The sequence below is a fragment of the Podarcis cretensis genome (genome assembly GCF_951804945.1).
Source record: "Podarcis cretensis genome assembly, chromosome: 17".
Taxonomy (NCBI): domain Eukaryota; kingdom Metazoa; phylum Chordata; class Lepidosauria; order Squamata; family Lacertidae; genus Podarcis; species Podarcis cretensis.
Genome location: NC_137187.1, coordinates 25,642,065 through 25,669,809, shown reverse-complemented (window position 1 = coordinate 25,669,809; position 27,745 = coordinate 25,642,065). Strand labels below are relative to the sequence as shown.

The following is a 27,745-nucleotide window of genomic DNA, read 5'->3' as shown; positions in this document are numbered from 1 at the left end:
TGTGGGAAGAGAATAAAGCGTTTGCTGTTCCGTCATGCAAATGGCCATACAAGAAGAACGGAAAGATTGAACAGTGCAAAGGCTAGTTTTCCTTTCAAAACCAGATGGGCAATCTAAACCAAGAACCTTGGATCCTCTGCAATTGGTACCGTGCCGATCGGATAGGTTATCCAATGCCAGCAAACTATACCAAATAACTTAGAAGTATATTTAAATGTCCTTGTTTTTCGCAATTGCTCTCTAAATTGTGTGTTGAGACACGACGGTTACAGAAGTCGTTGATGCCATTTCCTTCATCTTCAGCGTTAATAAATAAATATGGGCCGATTACACCAAAATGAAATCAAATCAAAAGCCATCATCGACAAAAAAGGATCAATTAGTTAGTGAAGGGAGAAAACTGGAACACATCTAGGGAGGGCAAAATGATAATCAATCAAAGGCAAGTACCCCTTCGCCACAGCGATGCGTGAGTCATTGGGGGTTAGTATAATAATACACTACTGTTAGTCGGTGTTAGAAACTCAGATATGCAAGCTAGGTGCCAAATGGCTCCTTAAACCAGGGTTAAAGGTAAAGGTAAAGGGACCCCTGACCATTAGGTCCAGTCGCGGCCGACTCTGGGGTTGCGGTGCTATCTCGCTTTATTGGCCAAGGGAGCCAGCATACAGCTGGTCATGTGGCCAGCATGACTAAGCCGCTTCTGGCAAACCAGAGCAGCGCACAGAAATGCCTTTTACCTTCCCATTGGAGCGGCACCTATTTATCTACTTGCACTTTGATGTGCTTTCAAACTGCTAGGTTGGCAGGAGCTGGGACTGAGCAACGGGAGCTCACCCCGTCGCAGGGATTCGAACCGCCGACCTTCTGATCGGCAAGTCCTAGGCTCAGTGATTGATACCACAGCCCCACCCGTGTCCCCAAACCAGGATTACTGTGGCCTAATCTGAACGCTTAGTTGCCATTTGGAGGAGGAATATGACCTGTCGCCTGGGTATCTTTACTTGGCCACAAGTGACCAATAGCCAGGTGCAAAATGCATTGCAAATTTTGAACTCTGCTGTTAGTAATAAAAGTTATAATCAGAAGCTGTACTATGATCTCATTTAGCCAAAGCAAAAGATATATTTCCCTTTTTCTTTTCTTTTTTTACAATTTCCAGAACCATCAACAGGGAAGGAGGACGAGAAGTACATCAGCAGCAGCGCCCGCTTTCTGCCCCCAGAGCCCTCAATGCTTGTGACACATGAATTGAGTATTTGGGGCATCTACTGAGAAGAGAATCACAGACTTGTAGAGTTTCATGGATTATGTTTTCCATCGCCCTCGCAGGCTGCAACAAGGACCCAGCTGGCAGCATTTAAGCCAATGCTGGTCCTGCCATTTCATCCAACGAAAGGCTAGCCCTGTCATCCAAGACAAAAATCACAAATCACCGATGTGTTATTAGAGACTGTGCTGTAATTAAAATAACAACAGTTGCAAAGGTGGCAGGCCAATACTTGTGATTCCAGGAATGGGTCCCACGGTGATCACACAGTGATCAAATCTGAGGTTTTGTCAAGAGGGCAGAAACAAACCTACCAACTGAGCCAATAACAGATAACCAACAAGCAGAAAAGGCCCTAAACCAGGCATAGGCAAACTCGGCCCTCCAGATGCTTTGGGACTACAACTCCCATCATCCCTGACCACTGGTCGTTAGCTAGGGATGATGGGAGTTGTAGTCCCAAAACATCTGGAGGGCCGAGTTTGCTTATGCCTGCCCTAAATCCTCCTTTCACTTGTGGCAATGGCAGTGCCCCGTAGTTGCAGAAATGCATCTTGTTCTTGCATCTTTAACAACAACAACTTTTATGATTTATACCCTGCCCATAGTTTTCCTGACGGTTTTCCTTCCCCCTTGCCTTCACACCTGCAGACTGGCTCCATGTCTGAATGGTGCTCACGAAAGCACCACTATTTGCTGCATGACATGGAGAGAGTTGGCCTTGCGCGAGACCAACATGCTGCCTTGGTTTCAATGCCGCTGCTGTAATGGACTTTACTACGATTAAAACTAATCAAATTTATTTCCTCCTGTTGATATCTCAGTGATTTGGACTAGAGCGAGCAAGAGGTTTGCAAGCTAAACGTGTTGAAACAATATCAAATTGCTTTTCGTAGGTTATGGGAAATTTCAAGCTGTGTTGTTTTTTCCAGCTTGCCAATGTGGAAAGGCATTGGCAATTATCTCTAAACTATCTCTTTCCATAAGTGCAAAGGCACTTATGCAGGGTGCAGAGATCAGATGCTGCTCACCAGCCTCCAAGTGTTTTTGCCGGCCTGGAAGGCGTTGCTGAAGTTCAGTGATGCCTCACGCCTGCAAGGATGGAACAATGTATTTTGTGTGCGTGGGTTGAACTCCAATGTGTGTGGGGTCTACTGTATTAAGTCGTATGGATTGCTCTACTCAAAAGGCTGCCCACGAGGGAGGATGCACTGGCCTCTGCTTAAAAATCGGGTCCTCCCTTAAAGAGGGCATGTATTGTGGTGAGACCTGGAAAACCGACACCCTGTGTTGTGGGTGGGCACGATTGTTCAGCCACAACACCCGATTGGTGGGTTCCTTGAAGCTGGGTGCAATCTGGCCAATGGGACGCAGGCCAAACGGCCTGTGCTTCAAAACCTCCAAGCAAGTAGAGTCCACAACCTCCTGAAAAAAATGGTTCCACTGTCAAACAGGATGATAGGAGTTGTAGTACAGCAATATCTTGAGAGCTATTGGTTCCCCGACTCTGGTTTATACAGAGGTTGCATAGGCTCTGGTTCGACTAGCTCCCTGCCATGCAGGTAGCGCTGACCCAGGGCACCAGCATAGGTCAGCCAAGTGTGAACACCTGGATAAGCGGAAAGACGGGAATGGGTGTTAAATTTTCCCCAAATGTCCCCCTGGACTCAGGCACAGGCACAACCTACTCTCAGGGGTTGACCAAACCATCGAGTCCCTGGATTCCTTTAACTGAATACCCTTTGAATAGGGATGGCGAGAGCATTCTCCCATCCCTATCACCTGAACCAGAGCCTATCCGCAACCTTACAAGTTGTGACGATTTGCTACGTGGCAGGCGAAACCCAAATGGCAGCCGCAAATCAGCCAAGTGGGGAAAATTCCTGCCGTGCCCCTGTCCCAACGACAGATGACACACGACGGCATAGCAAGGTCAACCGCAAAGCCCTAAAGGTAGGGGGAGGTGGGCGGGTGTTCCAAATGCACACGCCGAAAGAGGAAGCTCTGGGTCACATGCATGGGCACAAATAGGTCCCTTGAACCATTTGGACTGCGTCCCATTGGCCAGATTGCACCCAGCTTCGAGGGACCTACCAACCAGGTGTTGTTGCTGACCCATCGTACCCACCCACAACACAGGGTGTCGGTTTTCCAGGTCTCACCACAATACATGCCCTCTTTAAGGGAAGACCCGATTTCTAGAAAAATAGCAGTGATATGACTGATATTTGCTATCAGTCCAAACAATTCTGATCACAATTTTTAAAACCCGTGTAGACAATTTAGAAAGGGACCTAGACTTTTTTTTTTTGGTTCCAACACAAATTGTTATTCTCCCTCACATCTGCAGAAGCACTTCACTTTATCTTGAGAGTACAGTCCTGTGGTATTTAATTACCCTGTCAAGAGCACTAAATGGTTTGGCACCAAGCCCTTTCCCTCAATCTCTGCTGATTGATAGCATCAATAAAATTCACTCACTTTAATTAAACCTCCAAATAGGACCTTCTTTTGCCACTCACTAGGATCAATGTTCTTTAATATGGAAAGTACAACTGCAGAGGTTGCAAAGGGGGCTCCTTCCTCACCTTCACAGTTCATTTCCTTCAGATGTTCTAAGGGGATTTTTATACAATGCATACATATTTCACCGTTCTCTTGACACATTGGTTAATGGAAAAGATCACCATTAAAAACTGGCGTCTACCAAGCCGTACTTCTCAGTTGCATAAGATTTTCTGTGGCTGTTTTTCTCTTCTTCAAATATGCACACTGGAAAGAGGCAGTGCTACTTTCCCGCAAAGTATATTTGGTTATCTATATTTCCAACACTGGACAACTGTAAGGTAAAGGTAAAGGGACCCCTAACCGTTAGGGTCCAGTCATGACTGACTCTGGGGTTGTGGCGCTCATCTCGCTTTATTGGACAAGGGAGCCGCGTACAGCTTCCGGGTCATGTGGCCAGCATGACTAAGCTGCTTCTGGAGAACCAGAGCAGCGCACGGAAATGCCGTTTACCTTCCCGCCGGAGTGGTACCTATTTATCTACTTGCACTTTGATGTGCTTTCAAACTGCTAGGTTGGCAGGAGCAGGGACCGAACAACGGGAGCTCACTCCGTCACGGGGATTCGAACCGTCGACCTGCTGATCAGCAAGTCCTAGGCGCTGTGGTTTAACCCACAGTGCCACCCGCATCCCCACAACTGTAGTTCAAGCATTTATCCCATTCTGAAAAGCACGTTCATAAATTCAGAAGTTTGCAGAATACAGGTGGCACCGGAACAATTTATTACACCAGCATATGTGTTTTGAAGTAGCCGTCGCTGCCAAGTGCCGAGAAGCAAGGTGACAAACCGACGTTTGCAGGATTGCAACACCTTCCTTAAATACAGAAGCCTATTTAAGTGCAATGTGACTTTTAAGCATGTGCATTCCAACTTCTCTGCTGCCTGCATTTTTAGGTTTACCTAGAAATAAAAACCCATGGCAAGAAACATCAGTCTTGCTACCAAAGAGGCAAGTCAGTTTTAAACTCAAAAGCGGCTTGTCTCTTCAACAGTAAGAGTGGTTGCAATTGGAAACAAAAAGTAGAGCAAAATAAATGTAGGCCTGTGAGCTTAGATACCCTTTAAAAATCAAGTTCCTTAATCGGACTCTTATATGAACCAATATTTGAATTCACAACCAGGTGTGGCAATATACAATTTCAGTAACTGGGACAGTTATTGCATAGGTAACTATTAAAACTTTAGAGCAGTTGCGTAGAAAAAATAAAAAATGTTTCAAATCCCATTTGCCAACACCTCCATAATGGCAATACATTTATGATTTTTTAAATACTGCTGAGTGGGAAGAAAACCTACAGAGCTAAAATCAACGTTGGTGGGGGGTTTTTGGTTGTTTTTTTAAAAGCTATATTCCTCTGACAGGTGATAATTATACATATACACATTAATTGACAATTCAGAAGAAATGTCATGTCAAGAAATCTTCCATGAAAGGAAAGGAAAACAGAATATCTGGCTAGCCTTTGCCCTGTGAGGAATTAATTCTAACTTGCACTGTGGATTTAAAGACAGGGGTTTTTTTTTATTGGCCAACCGACCAATAAATAAGTAAGTAGGAAGAGTTGTTCCAATATTCCTACTCTTAAGTTCTCTCTATGAGAATTTTGTAAATGCAATTTACAAAAGCCCCAATTTGCTTTATCTTACCATAACATGTCCTGCCTAGAGGTGACAACAACTAAGTAGGTTAGTGAAGTCTAGGAAATTTAATTAGATTCCTCTATTTTTCTGAGAAAGCAGGGAGGACAAATTGCTTTGGCTGAGGAAGCGAGGAGTTCCTATCCTGGTATCATCTCTGGTTGCCCACCTCACTTCACAATGTGTGGTTGTGACTAAAAATGCACCCAGTGTTATGCTTTCTCTTCAGAAAGCATAGTATCCCACTGTTTAAAGTCTGGTGACCGTGTGCATCAAATCCGCCAAGGTCCAGAGATGCCTAAAAAGCAGCCTTCTGGCTTCTACTTCTCATGTAGCATTGAGGTCTTTGCACCAAGTCCACCTTCTCCATTAAGATTCGCTCTTCTCCATCACCATATCAGAAGACATGCAGTGTAACGCTGCCATGTCAAGAAGGGATTAGACAGAGGTCTGCCCATAACTTTGGAAAACAGGAGGTATGATCAGGAGGGAGGGTAAAGGTAAAGGACCCCTGGACGGTTATAAGTCCAGTCAAAGGCAATTATGGGATTGTGGTGCTCATCTCGCTTTCAGGCCAAGGGAGCCAGCGTTTGTCCACAGACAGCTTTCTGGGTCATGTGGCCAGCAGGACTATACCGCCTCTGGTGCAACGGGACACCGTGACGGAAACCAGAGTACAGGGAAACGCCATTTACCTTCCCGCTGCAGCGGTACCTATTTATCTACTTGCACTGGTGTGCTTTTGAACTGCTAGGTTGGCAAGAGCTGGGACAGAGTAAAGGGAGCTCACCCCATCATGGGGATTCAAACCGCCTACCTTCCGCTCAGCAAGCCCAAGAGGCTTAGTGGTTTAAACCACAGCGCCACCCGCGTCCCTCAACAGAGAGGAAGTGATTAATTACTAAGGCAAAGTCTTAGTTTAAGTCCTGATGAGAACACAAGCGTGACAACACTGCCAAGGCCACTATACGAATTGAAGAGGAATAGGTGGCATCCTGCAGGCAACACACAAGCACATTGTACTCATAAAGCTTCGTGCTTGGCTCCAGGTCATGGGTAGGCAAACTAAGGCCTGGATCCGGCCCAATCGCCTTCTAAATCCGGCTCGCAGTCTGGGAATCAGCATGTTTTTACATGAGTAGAATGTGTGCTTTTATTTAAAATGCATCTCTGGGTTATTTGTGGGGCATAGGAATTCGTTCTTCTTTCTTTCTTTTTTCAAAATATAGTCCGGCCCCCCACAAGGTCTGAGGGACAGTGGACCACCCCCTGCCGAAAAAGTTTGCTGACCCCTGCGCCAGGTAATAACCAGCCAAAAATTCCCGGGAATGGATTCCAAAATAGCGTAGCGCATTCAAGTAAGGTGATCCTCAGTATCACTGGTGGGGTGTTTACAATTGCAGTCAAACCAACCGTGCATGTTTGCTAGATAGGTGAATGAAGTGTAAAGTTCCCCAGTAAGTTTGGGGGGGAGGCGTAGCCACATATAACCTCCACACCTGGCCAGGCCACTTCCTCTTTGCGCTTTGTCCTCTCATCACCAAGCCATAAATGCGAGAACCATCTGCATGCCTGAGCTCCATTGCTCAGACACCATTTTAAGCTAATTTTAAGCATGTCTTATGTGACACGGGTGGCGCTGTGGGTTAAACCATAGAGCCTAGGACTTGCCAATCAGAAGGTCGGCGGTTCAAATCCCCACGACAGCGTGAGCCCCCATTGCTCAGTCCCAGCTCCTGCCAATCTAGCAGTTCGAAAGCACGTCAAAGTAGATAAATAGGTACCGCTCCAGCGGGAAGGTAAACGGCATTTCCGTGCACTGTTCTGGTTCGCCAGAAGTAGATTAGTCATGCTGGCCACATGACCCGGAAGCTGTACGCCGGCTCCCTCAGCCAGTAAAGTGAGATGAGCGCCGCAACCCCAGAGTTGGCCAAGACTGGACCTAATGGTCAGGGGTCCCTTTACCTTTACCTTTTCAGCATGTCTTTGCAACCGAATTGCCATTTTAAGCCTTCCAGAACAAAGCTGCTGTGCTTGTTACTCTTCAACGAGTATTCTGATTGAGTAAGTGCTATTTTTACCTTTTGCAAGATTTGTTTGTGAGATTATTGCTTTAAGGTGAAAATACCTTAAAGCATCCTGGATTATGTAAACAAAAAGGCTACAATGAACCTATCTAAGCTTCCTGTTTAAGCTGCATAGGGATGCACTCTGCTGAACTCACAAACGTTTGGAAGGAAGGATCATATGTGATAAATATACTGTATTTCACTGCACAATGGTCCTGTTTTTAATGCTGAATTTTCTTTTCAAAAAAGGGGGGTGAGACCATCATACAAGGAAAAAAGTGGGGATAATAACAGGTGGATCCGAGGAGGTGTATTTCTGTAACACACCACTTGAGGTGACCGCAGGGAGAGGAAATGGAAAGACTTTCTGTATGGAAATACCTTTCTGTAAAAGCAAAGCCTCCCTTCTCTTGTTCAGTCTACTAACTCAAGAGAGGCGTCCCTTGTCTAACGGAATCTTGACGGTGAAGAAAACCACTCTATACTTTGCATTGCAAGAACGGAACAGGCACTCCAAGTTTGGACAGGAAGTTCCGGCGAGGAATGCCGTGGGAACAGCAAACGAGCAGCGATGGCACCACCCGCAGCCAGGTCTGCTAGCGCCCGCCGCATCTTCCCTTGGCCCACAGAACCCAGCCGAACCCATCGGTTTCCGCCAAAATGGTGATAAAAAAGGGAGCAGCAGGAGGATGGGGAGAAATGTCCCCACCTGCTCTGCTCCCCCTAGAAGCTTGTGGCCGAGGAGGAAAAGAAGGGGGCCTGAGGTTTAGCAGAGCTTCAGAAGTTGCCCTGCGACTATTATGTAGTAAATGCTTTGGGGCCAATTTTAGGGCTTGGGAAAAAAGGGGGTGCGACTATTATGCGGTGGCAATGATTATGTGGTTAAACGCATTATCCTCTCTCAGCATCTATACATTAGAACACTATGTAAATTACCAAGTGTAAGGATGCCATTTTAGAATATTTGCAAACGCCTGCTACGGAGGTAAAAACTTGTCCTAAATATCCTTGCATATGCAAACTAGTAGTATAGGCCCCAGGAATTAAAGACTTGTGAATAAACCACCAACTCAAAAGCCAGGTATAGCCTTTGGAAACACAGAGAACAAATAGGAATGTGCACTTAATTTCCCCCATAAAAATTCTACATACTTTTATTGTTTTGGTTTGAAGTCTCAATCCATTCAGAGTATTGATCGCCTTTTCAGCATCCTTAGGGTCAATGTAATTCACAAATCCATACCCCAAGCTTTGTCCTGATTGTAAAAAAGAAAAAAGAGAAGGGGGAAGAAAAATATTATTACCCAACGATGCAAGCAACTACATTTGTATCTTAACCCTTTATTAGCAAGAGGTAGATAAGCTATTTTACACTGAAGACAAAATAAAAGACAGCCTAAGTAACTTTAAAAATAATTTATAGTTGCCGACTAATTTACTTTCCAAGTACTCACTGAAGCATGCAAACAAACTATGCTATTGTCAGAAGAACAGCAATAGTGCAAGTTGTCACAAAATTTCAAACAGATGCAGGTACACAACGCTTGGAATTTCTGAAGCACAAGTTAGTATACAGCAAATATACTTAGATATATAGACAGGTATTCTATTCAGGGAGCCTGGGAAAATGGATCCAAGCTTTCTGCGGTTGAGCTCTTCTCATGAGATATGAAACACATTTTCTATCAGGGTGGGGGTCCCCTTTTTTAACCAGAGGCCAGTGCCTTCTCCCTCATAGACTGCCTTCTGAGTGGAGTAATCCATATGACTTAATATAGTACAGTGGTACCTCGGGTTACAGACGCTTCAGGTTACAGACTCTGCTAACCCAGAAATAGTACCTCAGGTTAAGAACTTTGCTTCAGGATAAGAACAGAAATCGTGTGGCGGCAGCGGGAGGCATCATTAGCTAAAGTGGTACCTCAGGTTAAGAACAGTTTCAGGTTAAAAACGGACCTCCAGAACAAATTAAGTTCTTAAACTGAGGTACCACTGTAGACCCCACAGACATGGGAGGAGTTTGGCACCCACCCACACATTTCTCCATCCTTGCGGCCATGAGGCATCACTGAATGTCAACATCGCATTCCAGGCAGGCCAGAACACCTGGAGGCTGGTGAGAGGTACCTGCTTACTATGTAATTAGCTTTCATGTTAGGCTACAGTCGCATATAATAAATACTGATAGTTGGCATAGCGTGTATGTCCTTTCTGATACACTGTTTTTTTACTTGTGGACACATGCATGTTCCCATCAATTCCCTCTTTCTCCCCAAAGTCTCCTGCACTCTCCAAAAATATGATTTTGGAGGGTTCATCCCAGAGAACCGTAAGACGTGTTGCGAGGGTTACTTCCAGGTTTCGCCGCTCGCGCCTGCATAGAAGCACCAAATTGCGCCGTGAGCCTGCAGTGCTTCAAATTGCGGGCATTTCATGTTATGGATGGGCCTCTGGAACGGATCCCATCCGTAACACAAGGTACCACTGTAGTCCCTTTTCGTTCTACCAGTGGGAGCCACCATTGTATCAAATGCTATTTTGTTTACCTGTGAGCATAGCAAATAGGAAAGCAGACTGTCACCATAAAAGACCTATAAACTATTAATATGCATTATATTGATGGTGACATAAAGTCAGACATGAAAGATGCTACAGAGCAGGAACACTACATGTGGAGCGGAGGGAAGCAGCCCAGCTTCTCTGCTGCTTAGAGGGATGGGGCGGGGTCCTGTGGTTGCGCCGATGGAAGGACTACCACCAGAAAGGGGCTCCCAAGAGTCCTACGGCATGTTCCTGCCCCAGCTACATAGTAAATGAGATTAACAATTCTATATAGTGTGAAAAAATACACAAGAATACAAAAATGCATTGCAATCATAGGTAAAGGTGCGGCGCTCATCTCGCTTTATTGGTCAAGGGAGCCAGCGTACGTGTAGCCAGCATGACTAAGCCGCTTCTGGCGAACCAGAGCAGCGCACAGAAACGCCGTTTACCTTTCCGCCAGAGCAGTACCTATTTATCTTCTTGCACTTTAATGTGCTTTTGAACTGCTAGGTTGACAGGAGTAGGGACCAAGCAATGGGAGCTCACCCCGTCGCGGGGATTCGAACCGCCGACCTTCTGATCGGCAAGTCCTAGGCTCTGTGGTTTAACCCACGTGCAAAGTATGCTCTAGCACAGTAGTTCTCAAAGGGTGTGGTACGCCACACTGGTGTGGCAGGAGAGCACGGAAAGTGGGGTGGGAAGATTCAAAAATAATCAATGGAACATTTAAATGTTTCAACATAGTGCAGTATAGTATCAAAATTATTATTTTTATTTGCAGAATATGGATAGTTTTTTCCCCAAAATGAGAACAAGAGCATCGGAGGTGTGCCTGGATAGCTCAGTTAGTACAACATCAGACTCGATCTCAGGGTTGTGGGTTTGAGCCATGTTGGGCAAAATATTTTGGCATTGCAGGGGGTTGGACTGGACAAACCTCGTGGTCCCTTCCAACTCTACAATTCCACAACTCTAAGTGATACTGAGGACAATCCTTGTCGTCGTTTAAAATTATATATTGGGAATGGTTCATGTTCTTATGTAGCTACATTGCTTCATACTTTTTGGATGACCAATGATCACATTATAAAGTAGTTATGTTTTATGTTATAAATCAGGAGTCAGCAAACTTTTTCAGCAGGGGGCCGGTCCACCGTCCCTCAGACCTTGTGGGGGGCCGGACTATATTTTGGAGAGCGGGGGGGGGAGGGGGAGAATGAATTCCTATGTCCCACAAATAACCCAGAGATTCATTTTAAATAAAAGCACACATTCTACTCATGTAAAAACACGCTGATTCCCGGACAGTCTGCGGGCCGGATTTAGAAGGCAATTGGACCGGATCCGGCACCTGGGCCTTAGTTTGCCTACCCATATAAATCAAGCATTGCTTTGAGTTCTTTTTTTTTTCGCCAGGGTATTCCGTATCTCTGAAAAATTCTGTGTGGCGCGAAGCAAATTTTTATTCTGAAAGCGTGGCCAAGAGAAAAAAGTTTGGGAACCACGGCTCTAGCATTTGCTGAGGGAACTGAAATGGCAACGAACAACCAGTGGTTGCTAGCAAAAGGAGAATGAGACAGGAGCCATTCCCTGGAAGGACACTTCATTCGCCCCCAAGTGGATCGCTAAACTTAAGATAACGGTATAAAATTAAAGTAGAGATGCAATCCAGTTTGATCAATGTCTCTTCAGGAAAAGCACTTCACTGTCGATTTAGCTCATGCATATTCCACTGTGAAGTATGGTATATTAGATATATATATGGTATATATTGTAAGTCACCTCAAAACTATTTTTAGTAGTAGGCACCTAAGAAATTAAATTAAATTAATGTGAGTTAGACATTCAACCTTGCCAGAAATGGCTGTTATACCAGATCCAACAGCATGGTTACACAGTGGGCAAAGAGGCAGGTATCTAAGACACAGCTATCAACTTTTCCCTTTTCTTGCAAGGAATCCTATTCGGAATAAGGGAATTTCCCTTTAAAAAAGGGAAACCTTGACAGTTATGATCTAAGAACATCCTCAACTACGCTCAATGCCACACACATGCAAGGTGCAAAGTGACCTTCCAAAATTCTACTACGAACCAGTCCAAATAGGAAGGATGCAAACCTTTTTCCTCAAAGAGCACAGCGATGAAACTGTCAAGGAATCACCCGGCATCACCATGACACCCAGCAAAGAGTTTTGTTCGCGAGGTTTGATTTCAAGCTGCACAGGCAAAAGAAGCGTTTCCCCGACTCGTTGAGGAACAATCGGAAGCAGACTTCAAGGCTTTGTGTTGCTCCTTTGCAGCCGTGCCCTTACCTGACATCACATACACCATGGGTAGGCAAACTAAGGCCGGATCAGGCCCAACTGCCTTCTAAATCCGGCCCGCCGACAGTCCGGGAATCAGCGTGTTTTTACATGAGTAGAATGTGTGCTTTTATTTAAAATGCATCTCTGGGTTATTTGTGGGGCATAGGAATTCATTCATCCCCCCCCCAAAAAAAATATATATATAGTCCGGCCCTCCACAAGGTCTGAGGGACAGTGGACCGGCCCTCTGCTGAAAGTTTGCTGACCCCGACATACACCATGAGGAAGGAAAGTGCGGTTTGGGGAAAATCTGCCGCATCAACTCAATTGCCACCATTGCTGGGTCCAATTTTCCCTGTGAGCTTCAGGTTCCCCCAGTGCTGTGATAGTGTGAGTACATGTATACGAATGAATTTTTTTACAACATTTGCAGCTCTTTGAATTTCCATAAAGCACTGATTTCAGCTCCAAAATTATTTGCTCCGCTCCCCGCACCCATGGTTAAGGCAGCTAATTGTGCTAAGGGCAGAAATTGGAGCAATGTTGGCCATTTCTTATCCCCTTCTCTTAACATTGGCGGATTGTAACTTTCAAGGTTAAAAAGAGATTGTTCCAGAATAAATGAAAAGGTCATTTTGTAAAGCAAAAGGACAAACAAAAGTAAATTTGGAAAATCAGGCATGGAAATGTTCAGAAGCCACTGGGAAAATATTCTGATCTCTCAGAATACCCAGCTGTTAGCCTGAAAATTTCCATTATTGTTATCATAGAATAACTTGACATTAAAGGTAAAGGTAAAGGGACCCCTGACCATTAGGTCCAGTCGTGACCGACTCTGGGGTTGCGGTGCTCATCTCGCTTTATTGGCCGAGGGAGACGGCGTACAGCTTCTGGGTCATGTGGCCAGCATGGTGAACCAAAGCAGCGCAGAAACGCCGTTTACCTTCCCACTGGAGTGGTACCTACTTGCACTTTGACGTGCTTTCAAACTGCTAGGTTGGCAGGAGCAGGGACCGAGCAATGGGAGCTCACCCCGTCGCGGGGATTCGAACCACCGACCTTCTGATCGGCAAGTCCTAGGCTCTGTGGTTTAACCCACAGCGCCACCCGCATCCCTTGACATTAGAATGTATCAATTTGATTCTCTTTATGTAAGGATTCGTGGTACCCCCTTAAAGGGGACCAGGCGGAGCTGTTTCTGTCCAGATGCCCAGACAGGGGTTAATGGGCCAAAGCAGCCCCCACCCCCGCCCAAGATGGTGAGCTTGGAAGGCTTGCCCCGATCTGATGTCTGTCATAGGGTGATCTTTTTTTATAATAAGTTTTATTAATTTTCAATTACAGTGGTACCTCTGGTTGCAAACGGGATCCGTTCCGGAGGCCCTTTCGCAACATGAAAAGAGTGCAACCTGAAGTGCCGTATCTGCGCGGGTGCGCTGTGAGATTTGGTGCTTGTGCGCATGCGCAAAATGTGATTTAGTGCTTCTGCGCATGCACGAGCAGCGAAACCCGGGTCGCCACAGGATGTAACCTGAAAGAACATAACCTAAAGCAAACGTAACATGAGGTATGACTGTACAATCCAATAATAGCCTCATTATAACAACACCAAACTATAATACAATTACTAATACCAATAAATCAAATACCGAATTATATAATTTAGGTTCGCCCCTCCCCATGCTAGAATTGAGGGTTTGACAATTTCCTTTATTTCTGCATTCCAAAATCATCTTAATTTCCATTACATTCCAGTCAAAATAATAATCCCTTATGCAACAACTGCAATATTAATAACTTTTATTCGTGTTGGCACATTAAATGATTTATAGAACTACAAGTGAGGCACTCAAACTATACCCTTGTTCCTTGTGTGTGTGGCAAACATCATAGGGTGATCGGTAACCCAGGATCGACTTCCAAACAAATAACCATCAGACAGCCAGGATGGTTCGGTATACAGTGGTACCTTGGTTCTCAAACTTAATCCATTCTGGAAGTCCGTTCCAAAACCAACGCGTTCCAAAACCAAGGTGCACTTTCCCATAGAAAGTAATGCAAAACGGATTAATCCGTTCCAGACTTTTAAAAACAACCCCTAAAACAGCAATTTCACATGCATTTTACTATCTAACGAGACCATTGGTCCATAAAATGAAAGCAATAAACAATGTACTCCAGTCACACAATCAATCAATCAATGAGTAGCTGAACTGGGTTCTAGACAGTCACAAAAAAGACCCACAAAAACGCAAAATAAATAGCAAAAACAGACAGACTTCAGCGTAACACTCAAAATGGAAGTGTGGCACTAATATTGGAAGCGTAACACTTAAAATGCAGCACGTTCGGTTTCCGGAAAAAGTTTGCAAACCGGAACATTTACTTGTAGTCTTTGGGTTCCAAGGCATTTGAGAAGCAAGGTACCATTGTATACACCCAAGGCCTACGCCAAAACCTACTGACAATTGCCATTGTGGCCTGTTTACATCCCAAGATGCTTGTCCTCTGAATATTGCGTCTTCCCATGCCTTGGCCTCTGATGGCTGTGTGCTTACTGGCCCCAGTCCCGCAGTTAGCCTTGCAAAGCAAGGCTGATGGTATTTTCAGCCAACTGGACCCACTTTTTAATTTTTTTTTACCTTTCACTCTCTCAACCAATTAACGATAATAACTTCACAATCCATGAAAGCTAACACAGTGGTCAATCTTTAAAAAGGAAGGAAACCGAAATCACGATATGTACTTCACATCGTTTTTGGATGATATATCATAATATATCGCTCAACCCCACCCCTGGAAGTTGATTACATGTTAGCAGAGAGGAAGAGATCGTGGTAGTGAAGGCGGTTTAGGATTTCACTTGCACAACAGAACTCCCCCCCCCCCCAAAAAAAAAATCTGCTCCAAAGGATTGGGGAACCCCCAGAACAGATTTTTTTTTAAAGGGGGAGCAGGGAGCAGGGGAGTTTCTTGCGCAAGTGGAAATCCTTGCACTGATGGAATGAATTAGCTAGATATCACCTAACGTACTCACACCTTAGAAAAGTAATATGGGAAGCAACTCTCTCCTCCAAAATGTTGCATAGCTACTATTTTTAATCCGACAAATTTCATTTGAAACAATCTCAAAGGGGTATGCATCACTGGAAGTCCAGTGTGGATCTGTGAAAAACCGTTTGCCAGTGGACGTTCAATTTCAAACCTTTGCTACGAAGAGAATTTCCAAGATTGGGACATTAATAATGCATCGCTTGTCATATAGCACAAGCTGAAAGTCATTTATAGTTGGGAAATGAAATTCCCCAATCTCTGGTTAAGCTTTCAAACAAAAACGTTTGAAAATGAATGTTTGGCAAAAGGCTCCCCCTTTAAAAAAAAATCCTAGTTCAAGTGCACACATTTAAAAGCAAACAAAATCAATGTGGGGAAAAGGCAAAAAAAAATTTTTTTTGTTGTTTTCCCAGCACTTTTTTCCAAGATACCCCCCTTTAAATGCATGAAATAACTTTCGTTCTCAATTAACTGCTTAGCAGTTTTAGGAGTCTGGTTATGTATCAGCACTTAACTTTATCACATTCAGAAAAGACCGCTCCTTTACCTAATACAGTGGTACCTCAGGTTAAGTACTTAATTCGTTCCGGAGGTCCGTTCTTAACCTGAAACTGTTCTTAACCTGAAGCACCACTTAAGCTAATGGGGCCATCTCCTGCCGCCGCGCCGCCGGAGCACGATTTCTGATCTCATCCTGAAGCAAAGTTCTTAACCTGAAGCACTATTTCTGGGTTAGCGGAGTCTGTAACCTGAAGCATATGTAACCCGAGGTACCACTGTATACATCTTTTGTGAACCCAACAGTACAATTCTGGCCTACAGGACATAGAAGCCATTCTACTCTGCCTCTCCCTATTATTGGGACAATCCTAATGCTTTCATACTGTCCCCTCTTTCCCTTCACCACCATCTTGCTGCCAGAAGGGGAGAGGGGGCAGGTAGGGGCAAATGGCGATGGCAGGGGTGCAGTGGGGGACAGGATGTGTACCATCACCTCTTTTCCTTGAAAAAAACACCAAGTGTGGGTGTGAGAGAGAAAGACTATGTCTGAGATATACTGACGGCTGCCATCTCCTTTCTAATGCTATTCTTAAATCATTTTAAATGGTTTTCTTATTCTTATTTGAGTTATTATTTTGTGATTCATACCAGGACCGTAAAATTTTGAAGAAGAGTGGAGGAGAAAATTTAAAAATAAAAAAGATGACAGACAACTGAGCCTTTATACCAGGCTTCCTCAAACTCTGCCCTCCAGATATTTTGGGACTACAATTCCCATCATCTCTGACCACTGGTTCTGCTAGCTAGGGCTCATGGGAGTTGTAGGTCAAAAACATCTGGAAAGCCAAGTTTGAGGAAGCCTGCTTTATACTAATACCAGAATGATCAATTCCAGCAGCAGACAAGCTCTGTGTGCACATTTCCACCCTGCAGAAGACTTACTTGAAGAATTTATACCCCATCCTTTGGCCACAAAGCACAATACAATACAAAGCCTGTGGAAAGTATTAACAAAATACTTCCAAGTTTAAATAAATCGCTTTGTCAATATCATGTCTAAATTGGCCAGTCGTACTCTTGGATCATCCATAGGGCCAATGAACCACAAATTTTGCTAACTCAAAGTAGGCACTTGCCTGATCTCAGAGGGTAGAGGTGCCACTGTCAAGATGGCTCTATTCCAGATCCCAACCAACCAAACATCCATCACCAATGGCGCAACAATTAAAGCACTTATATGTAATCAGAAAAGCACCCCAGTAGTCACAGCAATCCAAGTACCAAGAAGGTAAAACTATAGGGGATCACCTCACAGGAAAAAATGCATGTTCAACTCTACTGTGTTGAGCAAGATTGTGTATATGTGTACAGTGGTACCTCGGGTTACATACGCTTCAGGTTACAGACTCCGCTAACCCATAAATAGTGCTTCAGGTTAAGAACTTTGCTTCAGGATAAGAACAGAAATTGTGCTCCGGCGGCGCGGCGGCAGCGGGAGGCCCCATTAGCTAAAGTGGTGCTTCAGGTTAAGAACAGTTTCAGGTTAAGTACAGACCTCCGGAACGAATTAAGTACTTAACCTGAGGTACCACTGTATATATATACACATACACACACAGTGGACCCTCAGGTTACATTACCTTTGGGTAACGTAAATTTCGGGTTGCGAACGTAGCAAACCCAAAAGTGTATATCAACTCTCTCTCTCTCTCTCTCTCTCTCTCTCTCTCTCTCTCTCTGTGTGTGTGTGTGTGTGTGTGTGTATGTATCATCCCATTCCTTTCCCCATTCCCACAGAAGAGTCGAGTGGGAAAGCACTTTTTCACCCAACTCACCTGGAGAAAGAAGAGATGCTACAAAATTATGCAATGATAAAAAGAGAAGGGTGCTTGCTCTCCTCCTCCCGTTACATTTAGTCCAGCACCAACAACCCAGCATGGGTTAATTCTGGTTGCCAATATTTGGGGACCCAAGAGCCTATTTACAGTGGCCAGGGCTGAAGGGGTTTCTTCACCAAAACCATACTGGCAAGGGTATAAGTATTACTATTTATTAGATTTCTTAGCCGCACGACACCAGGAGGTCCCAGGGCAGGTTACAAAAAAACAACAACACACAGTATAAAAGTTGGTTAAAACAAATGCAGAAGGCTAAATAGAACCTTCACAAAGCATAGGAAGGTATGAGTGGAGTTTGGGAGTCCCTTGAGCCATTTTTAGCAGGATAAAAGAGGATATCCTCACATATGGACATTATGGGTTCAAGGTTTAGGAGTTGGAACAGGCAGGCCACGTGAGGATTGTCCAATTTACCACTCAGTGGTATGGGGTGGGGGTGACAGCAGCAGAAATACATATGAACAGCTAGTGGACCCACCTTAAATAGGAAGACAACTCATCAGGTGCTGAGAAAGGTTTAAGGAAAGTGCTCTAGTGTCTCAGATTAATATAAATCTACACCAGTGGAAAGGAATTTAGCGGTTACGTTTTAAGCCATTGCAGATCTTTTAAAATTCCTATCAACAACTTCCGGGTTGGCGCCATCGCCGAATGGCGGACTCCCTCCAAGCTCCAGAGGGAGTCTGCTCGGCAGGGGCTGGGTTCTACCGCGCCGGCGACGTGAGGACCCTCAAAAACCATGGGCGCTGAAACCCATGGGCATGGTGACTCGGCGGGCACCGTTTGCGCCCCGCCCGACCACGCGAAGGAGCCTTTTTAAAGGCTGCGGAGCGGGTGACAGGGGGTGGTGGTGCTGTGAGTTCTCCGCTTCCCCTGCCGAGCGAAGCCGCATGCCATTTGGCGGAGAGCGCTGACTTCTTCCATTGAAAATCTGGACTTAAAAGAATAACCCGTGAGTAATTGGAACTTGGATTAAAAAGGGGAATAATTTTTTTCTTAAATTCGGAGCGAGCGGGGGAGGTATAAAAAGGAAGTCAACCTCCCCCCTGTTGTAGAGGAGCTAAAGCAAAGGGCCTGACAACTAAGATTGAGTGCAACCTTTTTTTTTTTTTTTTGATAAAGATATTAATTTCGCGATGGAAAACTATAAGCTGGGCTGGAGGAGAAGAGTGGAATGTGAATTAAAATACAACCCCCCCCCCGGAAACCCCGGGAGCGATCCGTGAGAGCGCCTGGAGAGGAGAAATAGAGGTTTTGACAGCTGTCAAAGGAGCTGCCAAAACTGAAGAACAAAAAGAGAACTTTGTTACGAGGACTTTGCTGGTTACATTTGTTATAAATTGGATATAAACTGTTTAAAACAAGGAATAATAAGTTACTTTGACTGGTGGGTGAGATCGGGAATGAAACTGAGTTACTATAATCCCTCTAGAGAAGCTGTGGGTTATTACAAGTATCGCTGGCATGGAATTTGAATCGGACTTTTTATCTCCTGGGAAACTGCAGAAATGGAACACTATTTTGTCTACAGAGGTCTACACACTAAAGGAGACAATAGATTTATCTATTGAAGAATGGAAGGGACTTGACGTAATGTTTTGTTCCTGAATAACAAAGCCTCTGTAGAGGAATTACAAGCTTTTTGGAATTAGAACATTTGTGCAGGAGAGCAGGGGGGGGGGGAAAGGGAAGAGAGAACAACAAGAACAACAAGAATAACAAGAACTGGACAAAGTTGGAAGATAGACCCCTTCCAAGATTGGACATTTGAAATTAAAGATGATTAAAGGACGGTAAAGATTATTAAAAAGACGGCAAAGTGGACTGGTGAAGGATTATGGCTTAGATGTGGGAGCTCCAGGAGACAGTAGATATTGATGGACATTGGGAACGCAACCGGGAAAGGGGGGAGGGAAATTTGGAATCCAAAGGGTGTTAAATTATATTTTATTCTTTTTTTAATTTTTTTATCTTAATCTGTATTTTATATTAAAGAGGGGAACTCGTGGAAGGGAACAGGTCGATTTTAGGGGATGGGAAAATATTTTTTAAATTGGGTTAATGATAATAATTTTAAAATTTGGGGTAAGAATTTGCTGAATCTATTTGAAAGAATTGGAATATAAGAGGGGGTGGGGAGGGGGAAGTCCTGGGAAGATGATATTGAAAATAAGGCCTTAAATTTGGATGTTTTTCTTTTTTTTTGTTATATTTGAAAATCTTTAATAAATATTATTAAAAAAATAAAAAAAAATAAAATTCCTATCAACAAAGCTGTTGTTGCATCTTAAATTCTAAACTGGAGTCACATATCCTCACCAGAGGATATGTCAGAGGCAGGATCTGACAGCGACAAAGCAGGAGCAATGAAGTTAATTAATACTAATACCAATACTAATAATTTGTTTACATGCCGCCCATCTCACTGGGCTGACTCTGGGCGGCTTGCAGCAAATTATAAAACCGCAGTAAAACATGAAACGTGAAAAAGCTTCCCTAAACAGGGCTGACTTCAGATGTCTTCTAAAAATTGTGTAGTTATTTATCCTTGACATCTGATGGGAGGGCGTTCCACAGGCCAGGCGCTACTACCAAGAAGGCCCTCTGCCTGGTTCCCTGTAACTTGGCTTCTCGCAGGGAGGGAACTGCCAGAAGGCCCTCAGAGCTGGACCTCAGTGTCTGGGCTGAACGATGGGGATGAAGACACTCTTTGAGGTATACAGAGCCAAAGCCATTTATGGCTTTTGAGTTGTGCTCGGAAACGTACCAGGAGCAATTGAAGATCTTTTAGGACGACTTATATGGTTCTGGTAGTCACTCCCAGTCACCAGTCTGGCAGCTGAATTCTGGATTAGTTATAATTTCCGAGTCACCTTCAAAGGTAGCCCCACGTAGAGCACATTGCAGTAGTCCAAGTGGGAGATAACCAGAGCATGTACCACTCTGGCGAGACAGGGCGCAGGCAGGTAGGGTCTCAAATGGAGATGGTAGACAGCCGTCCATGGACAGAATTGTCCATGGACAATTGCACCTCCATGGACAGCTGTAAGTCCAAAATAACTCCCAGGCTGTGCACCTGGTCCCATTCAGGACCAGGGAGTCGTCCCCCACCTGCCCACCCCCTGTCCTGCAGAAACAGTACTACTGCCTTGTCAATATTCAACCTCAATCCATTAGCCACCATCCGCACCCCCCACCCCCCAAAAAGCAGGGAGATTTTCAAGTCTTATCTGCCAAAAAAAACCCCAAACACACAGCCCACCTCACCACTAGAGTATATTTCTGCTAGGAGCTCAAAGCAAGGAAAGTGATCAGGAGTAGAGATGAACTGAGAATTTACACAACTAACCTGCACACCCCAGAACATTCAACTTTAATTCTGAGCTAGAAAGATGGAGATTTGTTAAATCACTATAGAAAAGGGAAACAACTATGATTCTATGAACTATTGAAGATAAAGAAAATGAGATGCATCAAATTAGACCTGAATTGCCCGAGGCAAATGTAAAGTTTTAAACATATTTCTTCATTTTCATACTTTAGGGATGTGAAGGATTATACAGCAGCCTCTCTGCTACCAATAGAGTTTTCTTCCGCTTCTGAAAAATTAAAACGAGTTCGTGCACTCAAGTCTAAAGGCACAAGTTAAGTAAATTATGTTCATCTGGCTATGCATCCATGCCATTATGTTTCCCATGCTTGGTGATTATAAAAATATCAGCCTTTGACAAGTAAACAACAGGGAAATCATTCAGACTGTCAGCTGTAATGAGTCAAGAATTATTATTGTATATTAGAATTTGAACACAATGAAGTACACACGCTGGTGAAATAATCGTTGCAACTTTGGAGATAGAACCTTCACTAAGGAATTAACCTAACTCAACCAAAACCAAACCACACAGCTTTCAAAACTCCCCTGAACTTTTTCTTTCTTTTTTTAAAAAAACTTAACGTTAATAATGTTTTAGAACATGGGTAGGCAAACTAAGGCCCGGGGGCCGGATCCGGCCCATTCGCCTTCTAAATCCGGCCAGCGGACAGTCCGGGAATCAGCATGTTTTTACATGAGTAGAATATGTCCTTTTATTTAAAATGCATCTCTGGGTTATTTGTGGGGCATAGGAATTTGTTCACCTCCCCCAAATATAGTCCGGCCCCCCACAAGGTCTGAGGGACGGTGGACCAGGCTCCTGCTGAAAAAGTTTGCTGGCCCCTGTTTTAGAACAATCTATTTTGCTACACAGGCATAAGCAAAAAACAAACAAAAACAAGCTCTTAAATATTCATGTGCGAAACATACTGGATGCAGGTAAGATCACAGTACAAAACTAAATTGTAGGATACTAGGACAAACCAGCTTCCTCTGCTCTTTCCCTGAGCCACTCCTTTGAAAAGGCACAATCCCCCATGCCAATTCCACCCGAAATGACATTTGAGAAAGATACAGCAAGCAGGGAATGTAGGGAGATCAAAGAGGAAATTGACATACCCCATACGTAATTCACTTTACCCAAAATTCCAGTGGTAAAATTTCTTCCAAAGCATCATTTTAATCTGCTTCTGACTCTGGACTTTGAAAGGCAGAAGGAGAGCTTTCTCTAATGCATAGCCAAAGTAACCACGCTCCCCCATTTTAAATACTAAACCAGAACAGAAGCATTTGGGCTTCAAGGCATTCAAGAAAGGAAGTGAGTAAAAAGGAACAAGCACAAACAGGACAATTCAGAATGCCAGACACAAAACTTCAGGCCATTAATACCATTAAGCTCAGATGTTTAAAATATGTGTGTGCATGTGTGTGAGTGTATTTCTAGTGTTTGCTTTTTGCACATTTGAGAGTGAAAGGAGGCCTTTTTAAAAACCAGACAATTAAGGCACAGTTCAAATTATGAATTATGAATTCAGAAACTGGAGAAGTTTTACACATTCTAAACCCCTAGCAAATTGGTGCTTTTCCCCATTAACAGCTACAGGAAAAACACATGCATAATGAATCATACAAGAATGCTGCATCACTTGGAGAGAGAGAAATTACAAACCAAAACCGTGAAACTGTAAACGTTAATGGAGCCATTCTAAAGATATTCCAGTGGCAAGCTTCAGAATTAAACTCTAACATAGTCAAAGCTAAAGATCTGACAAGTGAGGGAAGAAGGCTTTCTTGTAGCAGGTAATTTATTTATACAGTGTTTCATCAATAAATATTAAACTCTGAGCACACAATGTGTTATTTAACTATTAAAACTTCTAAGTCCATCCTTTTTGGGGGGTGCTAGGTGCAGGCAATCTTATGTAATAAGAGCATGAGATTGGCTGGGGAAGTACAAAGTCACCCAATAGCCATTTATTTGCTTTAAATTTTGATCAACTAGAGTAATCCACTAAAAACAAAACAAAAACAAAACACATACACACATTAACTTTGACCGTTTGTACCAACAGAGGAAACTTCTCTCCAAATTTTGAAATATACCGCTTTCTGGAAAAGTGCGAATGAGAAGGGGTTGGGGAATGCAAACAGGTACAAAACTAACTTTCATATTAAACTTTGAATTTATGTATCACTTTAGGAGCATAGAATGCCTTATGTACAACTCAGCACTTGGGGCAAAAATAGCACCATGAGAAATTCATAACTTTTTCTTAAAAGGTTATTGGATCAGCTACTTTTGTTTTAGACCGGTGTGATGGGATATCAAGGAAAAGTGTTATTTCTGGATTGTTGTTATTATTAAACCTACTCAAAAACACAGTGTTCTGCCCATTGTTTGAATATTTATTGAAATAACGTTTGATGAAACAATCACCGCATCAGCCAGTGAAAGCAACAGAACTCGGCGGTACTAAGGAGTACTAATATTCGGTACACGCAATATTCTGTACATTCGCCAGGGCTGAATATTCAGTACTTTCACGAGTACATTACTTCCCAATGCAGCCCCCAAATGTTGAGCGATCCACTGACCATATTCCATGTTGCACAACAGTCTACACTGATCACACATCCCAAACAAACTCCCAGCTTTCTTCATCTTTGCTCTACAACTGACTATGGGTGTCCAAAGTCCGTTTCGAGGGCCTAATCCGGCCTACTGGTTGATTTAATCCTGCCCCCAACAACTTTGGCTGGCCCTCATGCACGTCCACTTCATCAAATATGGCCCTCTTTGAAAAAAGGCACCCCTGGATGCAATGAGCACAGACTCTTGGTGGGCAGAACAGAGGAAGACCAACTTGGCAAGGATTGGCTGCCCTCACTGTGGCCCGGCTTGGGCTGTAGAAGACATCTGCACTAGCTCTGTGTACATCCTCAATGACAAGGTGAATGGGATGATTCAGGTGAGTTTTTCCTTATTGGACTGGCCAGTCAACAAGGTGCCTCAAGTCAGATCAGGGGCTCCACTAAAGTTCTGAGCTACTCTGTGGACTTGGGTGTGCCCCCAAAATGCAGCACTTTGAAAAGTGCATACTTCCAATTTGCTGGTTTACAAGGGAAGCCAAGCTGATAAGGGAAACAGAGAGGAGCGTGTGAAGAGATGAGGGATCTTTCATTTTGACTGATGGATCTATTTTTAAAAACCCTCCCCATCATTCTCACATAGTACCAAACCTCCCATTTCAACGTAAGGCAGCCAGCTAAATCTTCTCCCCTCCACCCCCAAAAAAGCCCTCAACCCACCTATCTCTCCCTTTTTATCAAAGGGAGGGAAGCAGGGCAAGCAAGCAAGCAAGCAAAAAGATAGGTAAAGGTAAAGGGACCCCTGACCATTAGGTCCAGTCATGGCCGACTCTGGATTTGCGGTGCTCATCTCGCTTTATTGGCCGAGGGAGATGGTGTACAGCTTCCGGGTCATGTGGCCAGCATGACTAAGCTGCTTCTGGCGAACCAGAGCAGTGCACGGAAACGCCGTTTACCTTCCCGCCAGAGCGGTACCTATTTATCTACTTGCACTTTGACGTGCTTTTGAACTGCTAGGTTGGCAGGAGCAGCGACCGAGCAATGGGACCTCACCCCATCGCGGGGATTCTAACCGCTGACCTTCTGATCGGCAAGTCCTAGGCTCTATGGTTTAACCCACAGCGCCACCCGCATCCCAAGCAAAAAGTCAGACTCCTTTAAATTAAAAAAAATACCATTCTTTCTTAATATGGAAGAAAGCTACAACATAAACACCACCAGAAAATGAAAATAAAAACTCTTCCCCTTCTTTTTTTCCACCGGTGGGGGTGAGTGTGAAGGAAGTAAGTGCTTTCCAGTTCTTTTACGTTCTTCGTTTACTCTGCTGCTGGGTCTTTGATTGTGTCTAGCCGTGGGGGGTTCCTCCTGGATTGTTAGCAGGCTCTGCATAACTAGCTGTGCTCTAAGTGGAAAGATACCAGGTGAAGCTGAAAGAGTTTGCTGGTTTGTGAGAGAGAGAAAAAGCAGGAGACACAAATTATCTGCAAAGTATCTGTTCAGCTGAGCTACCCCCCTGGAAAGCTGTCAAGTCTCCACCTCTTGTTCACAGGTATATTGCCTTGTTGAAACACTTATCAGGATGTTACAGTGGTACCTTGGTTCTCAAATGCCGAAAACCCGGAAGTATGTATTCCAGTTTTCGAAGTTTTTTCAGATGCCAAACGTCTAATGCGACTGCTGGCTATGGTTTCTGGGGCGTCTGCACCAATCAGAAGTTGCGCCTTGGTTTTCAAACATTTTGGAAGTCAAACGGACTTTTGGAACGAATTAAGTTTGGCACTTTTATTTTTGCAATTTATTTTGGGTTTTTTTTTGTTTTTGAGGCTTTTTCGGTTAATTTGCTTTTGTGACTGTGTAGAACCCAGTTCAGCTACTGATTGATTTGTCTGCAGAAATGGATAAAAGCAAACCCCCCCCATCCAAACATGACTATCATCAGTGCAGGTAAGAATTTTTTTTTTAAAAAAAAAAATCATCCACAATACTGTCTTATTTATTTTATAGTACAGTACACTGATTATTGCTTTCATTTTATGGATCAATGGTCTCGTTAGATAGTAAATTGCACAAATTGCTGTTTTAGGGGTTGTTTTTAAAAGTCTGGAATGAATTAATCCATTTTGCATTACTTTCTACGGGATAGTGCGCCTTGGTTTTGAAACGCTTGGGTTTTGGAACGGATTAAGTCTGAGAACTAAGGTACCACTGTATTTCAATTCAATGTTATGGAAATTTATTGCACAGCCCTACATGCTAGAAAGATAGATCGTGATGCTGAAAACCTGGTATCGCCCAGCCATCACTTGGGTGACTCAGCAAGTTTACCTGCTGCTTCAGAGCATCCCATCTCACCCACAACTGGTGAGTCTAGTTAAATTTTTGTCAAAGGTATCCAAATTTCCATTCAAAAGGAGCACGTTTGCTGGGATAGGCCTAAGCACAAACATAAGAAGCCTGAAAAACCAGGAGAGGTGAAGCTGCAAATAGAAGGAAGGGATCCTACAAAAAGATCGAACTTCAACCTAGGCAAGGCCAGTCTATAGAGGACCCTGCCCTTTAAAAATATATCATAGTTGTTCACCCAGCCTGTTAAGCTCAGAATGGCCCCTCTCACAGGAATTGAGGAATGACCTTCTGGGGCATATGGGTTGCCAGGTAAGAATTTTTCTCTGCTTTCCTACCCCACTAATATCATCAGCTAGGTCAGGGGTCAGTAAACTAAGGACCGCGGGCCAGATCAGGCCCAGTTGCCTTCAGGATCCGGCCCACGGACTGTCAGTGGATCGGCGTGGAGATTCTGTTTGTTCGGGCTGCGGCATTTTTTTCTGCGCCATTCCATTTCCCCCTGCTCTCCCTCACACACACCATGGTGGCGCCTCTTCCCTCCCTCCTCCTGGCTTCTCCCCGCCCTGCCTAGAGGAGGAAGGGGGCTGGGCTGAGCTGGCTGAGCGCCATTTTAAGCAGCCCCTCTCCAGAGCCAGCCCTTTCGCACCACTCGTCTTCCCTCCGCCGTCGCCGGGCTGGTGCTCCTGTGGGCCAGAGAGCGGAGCGGACGAGCTCCCTCTGCCCACCCACGAGAAGCAGCGGGGAAGGTAAGCGCAGCAACTGGGGCTGGGAAGCAGGACTACTTGCCCCTCTTGCCTCTTCTTCCAGCTCCCCCCCTGGTGCCACTACTCCGCCTCGCCACAAGGTCTGAGGGACAGTGGACCAGCCCGTAGCTAAAAGAAATTGCCAACCCCTGAGCTAGGCTAAGTAAGATTAGAATGTGCCTCAGTTGCTCTAATCAAAGTTTTCTGCCACCTCTTCAAAATCAAGAATTATATACCCCCCAACTGCACCTTCACTTGAACAAGTGAGAGTAATAATAATAATAATAATAATAATAATAATTTATTTATACCCCGCCCATCTCGCCACTCTGGGCGGCTTCCAACAAAACACTAAAATACAACAACCTATTAAGCATTAAAAGCTTCCCTAAACAGGGCTGCCTTTAGATGTCTTCTAAAAGTTTGGTAGTTATTTTTCCCTTTGACAACTGGTGGGAGGGCGTTCCGCAGGGCAGGCGCCACCACCGAGAAGGCCCTCTGCCTGGTTCCCTGTAACTTGGCTTCTCGCAGCGAGGGAACCGCCAGAAGGCCCTCAGAGCTAGACCTCATTGTCCAGGCAGAATGATGGGGGTGGAGACGTTCCTTCAGGTATACTGGACCAAGAGGAGGAAGTATATTAACTATACAAAAGCTAAAATGTGCAGGTTCAGCTACAGATAGACAAGCCATTTAGAATTACGACAGCCAAGTGTTGGTGTTAGCTGGTTGGTTGAACAGACAATTACGGAGCTGTTTGCAATAGGGATGCAGCTCCTATGCTATCTGGGGATCAAGAGAAGACGGCTAGCAACTGCACAAGAGAGACTGGCGGATCTTCTTCACCCC

At 44.3% G+C, this 27,745-nt stretch overlaps 1 protein-coding gene across 14 annotated transcripts in view; it reads right to left on the bottom strand.

The window, feature by feature from the left end:
- Positions 1–27,745, bottom strand: part of ELAVL2 (ELAV like RNA binding protein 2) — a 161,017-nt gene that overhangs the window by 20,584 nt on the left and 112,688 nt on the right. For all 14 annotated transcript variants that reach the window (XM_079959632.1, XM_079959628.1, XM_079959635.1 and 11 more), the window contains one exon: positions 8,698–8,801. In XM_079959632.1, the coding sequence (XP_079815758.1) occupies positions 8,698–8,801 (104 nt within the window). The remainder of the gene's footprint in view (positions 1–8,697; positions 8,802–27,745) is intronic.